The 7,867-nt window shown below is 61.1% G+C and overlaps 1 protein-coding gene across 6 annotated transcripts; it reads left to right on the top strand.

Annotated features, from left to right (window-relative positions):
- The first annotated feature begins 1,159 nt into the window (after positions 1-1,159).
- On the top strand, positions 1,160-7,665 carry ZBTB45 (zinc finger and BTB domain containing 45). 6 transcript variants are annotated; one of them, XM_010386946.2, is made up of 3 exons: positions 1,160-1,415; positions 3,502-4,780; positions 6,871-7,665. In XM_010386946.2, the coding sequence occupies exons 2-3, from the start codon at positions 3,502-3,504 to the stop codon at positions 7,125-7,127; spliced, it is 1,536 nt and encodes a 511-aa protein (XP_010385248.1). In that variant the 5' UTR covers positions 1,160-1,415; the 3' UTR covers positions 7,128-7,665. The 6 variants fall into 6 exon arrangements, with proteins under 6 accessions (XP_010385248.1, XP_030797800.1, XP_030797802.1 ...); XM_030941944.1 differs by having other exon boundaries at positions 1,178-1,540; XM_030941943.1 differs by lacking the exon at positions 1,160-1,415 and adding an exon at positions 1,539-1,891.
- Positions 7,666-7,867: the final 202 nt, after the last annotated feature.

Raw genomic sequence — 7,867 nt, 5'->3', positions numbered from 1 at the left:
CCTACAGCCCCTTAAACATACTAATGGGGCTAATGGGACATGGCTTCCCTGCCTCTACGCACTGCAATCTTGCCACTCAGCCCAAGGTTCATGCATTTGTCTTGCCCAAGGGAGGGCCATCCTCCCTCCCCAGAGGCCTCATGCATGCCTTCCCACCTACGCTTATGCTCTTCCCAAAACAGCCCAGTGAAAGCAGACCCAGTGGGTCCAGCAGGCCATGGTTTGAGTCTGAACAGACAATGATGATGGCAGATTATTAGACTTGTGTTTTTTGTTTGTTTTGTTTTGAGACGGATTTTCACTCTTGTTGCCCAGGCTGAGGTGCAATGGTGCGATCTCAGCTCACTACAACCTCCACCTCCGGGGTTCAAGTGATTCTCCTGCCTCAGCCTCCCAAGTAGCTGGGATTATGGGCGCCCGCCACCACGCCCAGCTAATTTTTTGTATTTTTAGTAGAGACAGGCTGGGCGCAGTGGCTCATGCCTGTAATCCCAGCACTTTAGGAGGCCGAGGCGGGCGGATCACCTGAGGTGAAGGAGTTCGAGACCAGCCTGGCGAACATGGTGAAACCCCGTCTCTACTAAAAATATAAAAATTAGCCAGGCATGGTGGTAGATGCCTGTAATCGCACCATTGCGCACCATGTCCCCCCCAGCCTGGGGCACAAGAGCGAGACTTCGTCTCAAAAAAAAAAAGTATTTACAGGTTCTGGAGATTTGGGCACGGAATCTTGGAGGGGGCCATTTTCAGAATTCTGTCCCCCATAACAGATCGACTTGCAATGTCCCAGAATCTCACAGAGTCTAGCTCAGGAGAGGCCCAGAGCAGGGTGAGGCAGTTGTCTGTTCCTGCCTGCGTTGTAGTAGAAGGTGCCGAGGCCGAGATGGGGTCCGCTCCCCAATCCCAGCCACAGCGGGCGGGCCTGGAGTAGGGGTAGCTCGCCTGCGCCTCCTGGCGGCTAGGGACCGAGACCTACTTCAGCTCTCACCCGTGTCACAGGAATAAGGCCACTTCCCCAGTTCGCAGTGGGGTTCAAACTGGCCAGAACAGGTTGGTGACTTGGGCCGGGAACTGCCTTCCCATTCTCCATCGCAGGGCGCCTGCGGATTGATCGCGCAGGCTCCGCCACGCCCCTGATCTCCTGGGCGACGCCGGAAGAGTGCTCTGGTCCAGAAATTCCTCGCAACGCAGCAGCCCTAGCCTCTTCGACTTTGGTTCCGACTGAGAGCCGCATGCTGACTGACGAGAGCCGATTGCCATAAAAATACCGGAAATGTGCCGCGGAGAGGGTTTCCCCTGCGCCGCCGCGACCACGGGCTTTGGTTCCGCTGGCGTAGGAGCCCGGAAGTGCGGCCTTCTAGTCCGTGAGAAGGAGGCGGCCACAGTAGAGCCTGGTGCCTGAAGAGGAGTCGGAGGTGGGGTCGGATGGGCATCCCCCTGCCGCAGGGCGGGCCAGGAGGCTGGGGCGTGCCAGGGGAGGGGCACCTGCGCTCCGCTAGAAGCGCACGCTGCGAACGCGAGGGGGCGCTGCAGGACCGGGGTACGGCGCGGGCCAGGGTGCGGGGTGGCCGCGGCGGGTCAGAGGGGTGCTTTGGGATTAGGGTGGGGCGCGGGCAATGGCGCAGAGATTGGGAGAACGCGCTCAGGGTAAAGCACACGGCGCGGCGAAGGCGTGGCGGGAGTGTGCGGCGCCGGACCCAGGAAGCTGGCCTGGGCGCCGGGTCTCGAAGGCTGGCCTTTGTTCTGAGGTGTCCAGGCCGGCTTTGCGGCGTCGGGACTGAGGAATGGAGCCCGCCGCGGGGCGGGGCAGGGCGGGAAAGGAGGGTTCAAGTCTCTCGGGTTGATGCGTCCCCATCGGCCGGACACAGATTGGAAGCCTTTCAGGTGCTAGGTGAATACAGATGGGGCGGGTGCTGCTTGCTGAGTTAGCCTTTGCACGGGCACAGGCCTGGCTTTTTTGAGGCATTGCACAGAAGGCTCAGAGTGGGGCCGAGGGGCGGGGTGGTGTATCCGGATCTGTAGTCTGGAAAGGCTCCCTCTGGCTGCCATGTGGGGAACAGAAGGGGAGGCGAGGGGCGTGGAGAGACCAGCCAGGTTTCTTCATCCGTCCAGGACAGCGGGAACGGGGCAGTGGAGGTGCTCGTAGTGACCAGAGGGTCAAATGTTGGGCATGCAAGAAAGCGAGGCGTCTGGCTGAGCAAAGGGACGGCGGACTGGGCATAAGGAGTTGGAGGGGTTGAATCTTGAGATCCCAGTAGAGCCCGAGGGTGTAGGGGCAGCATCAAGCCGAGCCCACTCTGGGGCTTTGTGACTCCAAGGGAGAGACAGGCTGGTGGAGGCTATACGGATGTCAGAGTCCAGCGCTCCTGCCCTCCTCCCTTAGACTGGAGGTGTGTGCAGTCTGGGTGCGGGATGAGCCGAGTATCTCATCCCTTGTTTGATAGAAGGGGAAACAGGCCGAAGGATCACGGTTTACCTGCTTGATGGACGGAGTAGCAGAACTCCTCACATTCCAGAGTCCTCTGGGGACTACTCCCTCCCCTTTCTGGTACCTGATGTTGGGCCTTGTCCGGCTTGCTCAGTGGGCACCTATCCAGTCACACACCCCTGCTCATTCCACACTTCCACTCTCTGTGCCACACCCACACCCTAGGCCCCACAGGCCCCATCGAGATGGCAAGAAGCTGGGACTGCAGGAGCCACCTCCCTGCTTGCTATGCTAGGGGCTGCCAGGGACCATGTACTGGTTTCCCTGGGGCATCTCCCAAGGTAATGCCCAACCTTTTACCCTCAGCCCTTAGTGACCAGGCACACCCAGAGCCATGCTGCCCAGGAAACAGGTCATGCCATCCCACTCCTGCGAAAGCTTCTGTATATACTAGTTAAGGTGACCTGGTTCTGAGGCAGCAATCCTGCCTCTGCATAGGGTCTCATACCTGGGGGATGTGGCTAAAGGAAACCAAAAGGAGCTGCCAGCAGGGGTGGAGGGGAAACTAGCTGGGTAGTGAGCAAGGTCTGCTCTGGGTGAGGCAGGTTAGCCAGTTGGGATGGGGGTCCTTGGCCTCTTCTACACACAGGGCTGCCCTCTTGGAGGGGCACATGGGGAGGCTTAGGGTTATTGGAGTTGGGATGGGGTGGGGTGGGTGGGTGAGTCAACATAGAGTAAGCCAAGCCCTGAACATTTTCGGGGGCTGTAAGCGAGACCCGGAGAGGGGCAGACCTTTCACACCCCTCTCCTAGGGGTGTGCTAAGGTTTGCGGAGGTAGTGGGGGGCTGTAGAGGGCCTGGCCGGGACTGAGATGGGAGGAGGAGGGAGTGCTGGAGTGTCCTGTGTTGGGACTGGGGACTGTGAAGGGCAGCTGGGGAGGGATGGGTTAGCGCGCCTTGGAGTGTGGTGCACTCTTGAGCCCTGTCCTGCAGCAAGGGGTGAGGGGACAGGGAGGTTGGGACAGAGGGGGGTCCTCAGTTGACCTCTTCCGGCCCTCCTCTTGTTCTATGCAGATGGCGGCTGCAGAGGCTGTGCACCACATACACCTGCAGAACTTCTCACGTTCTCTGCTTGAGACCCTCAATGGGCAGAGGCTGGGGGGACACTTCTGCGACGTGACTGTGCGCATTCGTGAAGCTTCGCTGCGTGCCCACCGCTGCGTGCTGGCGGCCGGCTCGCCCTTCTTCCAAGACAAGCTGCTGCTCGGCCACTCTGAGATCCGTGTGCCTCCGGTGGTGCCCGCACAGACGGTGCGACAGCTGGTCGAGTTCCTGTACAGCGGTTCGCTTGTTGTGGCACAGGGCGAAGCCCTGCAGGTGCTCACGGCCGCGTCGGTGCTTCGCATACAGACAGTTATCGACGAATGCACGCAGATTATTGCCCGCGCCCGAGCCCCGGGCACCTCTGCGCCCACGCCCCTGCCCACCCCTGTGCCCCCGCCACTCGCACCTGCGCAGCTGCGTCACCGCCTGCGCCACCTGCTGGCTGCGCGCCCCCCGGGGCACCCTGGTGCTGCGCACAGCCGTAAGCAGCGCCAGCCCGCGCGTTTGCAGCTGCCTGCGCCCCCAACACCTGCCAAGGCCGAGGGGCCTGATGCTGACCCCTCACTGTCCGCGGCCCCTGACGACCGCGGTGATGAGGATGACGAGGAAACTGACGATGAGACCGATGGCGAGGACGGCGAAGGTGGCGGCCCGGGCGAGGGACAGGCACCTCCTTCCTTCCCAGACTGTGCTGCCGGCTTCCTCACTGCTGCTGCTGACAGCGCCTGCGAGGAGCCCCCTGCACCCACTGGCCTCGCTGACTACAGTGGTGCCGGGAGGGATTTTCTTCGGGGAGCTGGGGCAGCTGAGGACGTATTTCCAGACAGCTATGTATCCACTTGGCACGACGAGGATGGCGCTGTCCCCGAAGGCTGTCCCACTGAGACCCCTGTCCAGCCCGACTGCATACTGGCTGGACCCCGCCCGCCTGGTGTGAAGACCCCAGGGCCACCCGTCGCACTCTTCCCCTTTCACTTGGGTGCCCCCGGGCCACCTGCACCACCCCCTTCAGCACCATCAGGGCCAGCCCCTGCGCCCCCACCCGCCTTCTACCCCACACTCCAGCCCGAGGCAGCCCCCAGCACTCAGCTGGGGGAGGCCCCGGCTCCCTCTGCTGCTCCCACCACGGCCCCCTCAGGCACCCCTGCTCGCACCCCAGGTGCTGAGCCACCTACCTATGAGTGCAGCCACTGTCGCAAGACGTTCAGCTCCCGGAAAAACTACACCAAGCACATGTTCATCCACTCGGGTGAGCCAGGGCGGGAGAGGAGAGGGAGAATCTCTCATTGGAGAGTTAAACCTAAGGGGGAATTCAGCACTAGTTACAGGGCACTGGAACTGTTCTGTTACTTTTGGGTAGCAGGGGGCCTGGAAATTGAGCCTTCCCCCAAGTGCACGGTATGTGGGGGAGGGGAAAGTCCCACTGTGGAGCAGCAGGCACTGGCTTCTGTGGAGGGGGATCCTGAGGCTGGGTTGGGAAGCAGGAGCCTGTCCTGGCCTTTGGAAGGGTGGTGGTGGAAACTTTAGCAGCCTAGGATGCACATGATGGGCATGGAGTCTTGGCAGGGGGTCCTGGGCAGGTTGGGAAGCTGCTCCAGGGAGCCTCCTGTGTCTCTCTGGTTTCCAGCAGTCCTGCTATGGGCAGTCAGCAAGGGAGGGTGGATTTACGGGCCCAGGGGTAAAAAGCCCTCAGAGAGGTGGTGCGATGAAGGCCCCAGGAACTCCTGAGACTGGGGCAGGAGTAGGAAAACATGGGTACAGTGTGGGGACCCCACAGCTGCAGAGGACCCCGAAAAGCTGTGCGGAGGTTCCCTCGGACCTTGGCCATGTCAGGGAGGCGGCTCTGCAGCGCTGCAGGAGAGGTAAAGAGTGGGAGGATGGTACTGAGGAATGTGGTGAGGATGCTCCCTGGGGGCTGAAATGGAGGACAAAGGAATGGAAAGCAGAAGCCTGCTGGCATTGTCAGTAAAAGCAAAACTTTGGCTGGAAAGCCACAGTGGTAGTGAGGGAGGTTTCTGCATGGGCTGGAACTTGGGTTTTGACTGTGAGTGGTGGGGAAGCCATGGTATTCTCAGCTGGGGAGTGACTGAGATGTCAGTTTATAATCACCTCTGGCTGCCTTGGGGACAACTGGGAGGAGCCAGGGGCCTGGGAATAAGGGAGTTGGGTGGTTAGTCTCCAGGGAGCTGCCAGAGGCCCCAAGGTAGTGCTGGCTGTGTGAAGTGTGTGATCTGAGCCAGGTGCCTGGGCGCAGTTAGTCTGGGGTACCCCCTGGCAGGCACTGCCTTTCAGTACCCTGCCACTGAGAGAGGCTTTTTTTTTTTTGGAGACCAAGTCTCCCTTTGTTGCCCAGGCTGTAGTGCAGTGGTACGAGCTTGGTTTACTGCAACCTTTGCCTCCTGGGTTCAAGTGATTCTTGTGCCTCAGCCTCCTGAGTAGCTGGGATTACAAGCGTGCACCGCCACACTCGGCTATTTTTTGTATTTTTAGTAGAGAAGGGGTTTTGCCATGTTGGTCAGTCTGGTCTTGAACTCCTGGCCTCAAGCGATCTGCCTGCCTCGGCCTCCCAAAATGTTAGGATTACAGGTGGGAGCCACCATGCCTGGCTGAGATACACATTTTGTTAATACCTGATGAATCTAGGGGTGCACTCAGCCTGCCTCCCCTCCCCTAACCTAGAATGAGGAGCTCTATCACACCAAGGACATTATAGTGGCCAGCGGGCAGGGGTTCTAGGCAACTGGGGCCTCCTGCAGGAAGGTGGCAGATGTGCCCAGGTCCCTCCTTATGAAAGGGCACTGGCCTTGTCAGACTGAGTTTAGGAGACTATATGGGCATGGGCGAGGGGGGCCAGGTCCGAGTGTCTCCCTGTGCCGGGTGGGTAGGGGCTGAGGGGGAGGGTCCCTGAGGGTAGAGGGAGAGCCCAGTAGGCAGTCCAGATGGGCAGCAGATATTCCAGATAGGCTGGGTTCCCTGCAGGCAGGGTACTTGCTGGATTTAGGGGAGCCCTGTCAGACAGTGGCATCCCAGGATAACAGAAAGGGGGTCCCTGCCAGGAAGGGATGGGAGAGAGGTACTTCACAGTGTATGAGGGTCCCTGTTGGGCAGGAAAGTCCCAACGTGAACGGAGGTTCTGGAGAGGAGGGGGTGTCCCTGCTGGGCGGGAAGATCCCATAGTAAGGGGAGGGTCCCCCGACAGGCATGGGATCCCGGGATAGTGGTTCGGGAGGGGAGGGGAGCTCCTTCCAGGTCCAGGCGCCCAGGGTGGGGGTGGGGTGGGGTGGCGGCGGGGAGCTGTAGAGTCTGACTTAAGTTCGCGGCCCGCCCTGTCGTCCGCAGGGGAGAAGCCGCACCAGTGCGCCGTGTGCTGGCGATCCTTCTCGCTGCGCGACTACCTGCTCAAGCACATGGTCACGCACACCGGCGTGCGCGCCTTCCAGTGCGCCGTCTGCGCCAAGCGCTTCACGCAGAAGAGCTCGCTCAACGTGCACATGCGCACTCACCGGCCCGAGCGCGCGCCCTGCCCCGCCTGCGGCAAGGTCTTCTCGCACCGCGCACTGCTGGAGCGCCACCTGGCCGCGCACCCTGCGCCCTGATGGGGCTGGGGCCTGGCCTCGCCCACGGTGAATCCGGGGCCTCCCGCACGGTCGGCCACGCCCGCTACGGGCCACGCCCGCTACGGGACCTGTGGTTCCCGCCACTAGACCACACTCCCTCCTGAGCGCAGGTCCTCTCTCTCCCTTCACCCTTTCTCCATACCAGGGCCTAAGTCCGCCTTACTCCTCTCCTCCATGTGCTTGAACCCTCCAGGTGGTGCCGAGCTGGGGCTGGTTAGGGACTAGACCACCTCTGAGAACTAGACCATTTCCTGCCTAAACCGGGCGCTCAGGCACTGGGACCCGGCCCAAGATAGGACTCCGGTTCTCGCCCCGCCCCCTCCTGGGGTGGGGGTGGGGGCTGGGGCCGCTCCCCTGCCCCGGGTGTGAGGCTGGGCAAGGTTCCTATCTCCCTACCCAAGTATCCCTCCGTCATGGGGCGCCTAAGGAGGCCCAAGTGGACCCATCATATATGGGGCCTGGGCCTCGGGACTCTCACTCTAATAAAGGACTGTAGGCCTTGGGGCGTAAACCACGAGGCTGTGAGCACCTGGATCAGTGCGTGCCTTGCTCTCATAGACAAGCTGTGGGTGTCAGGGCTCAGCGTCCTTGTTCTTGGGCGGCACCCATGCGGCCCACAGGTTGTCCTGGGCAGGGGCAGGATGGTCCACTTTGCCATCTCGGACCTCTATTCTGTAGGAGCTAAGATGGGCTACATATATAACCGGCACTTGCTTCTC

This window comes from Rhinopithecus roxellana, chromosome 12 (genome assembly GCF_007565055.1).
Source record: "Rhinopithecus roxellana isolate Shanxi Qingling chromosome 12, ASM756505v1, whole genome shotgun sequence".
Taxonomy (NCBI): domain Eukaryota; kingdom Metazoa; phylum Chordata; class Mammalia; order Primates; family Cercopithecidae; genus Rhinopithecus; species Rhinopithecus roxellana.
This window is presented reverse-complemented; position numbering and strand designations above follow the sequence as displayed.

Coding starts and splice junctions, on each gene's coding strand:
- ZBTB45 (XM_030941940.1), top strand. CDS start 3,502: ATGGCGGCTGCAGAGGCTGTGCACCACATACACCTGCAGAACTTCTCA.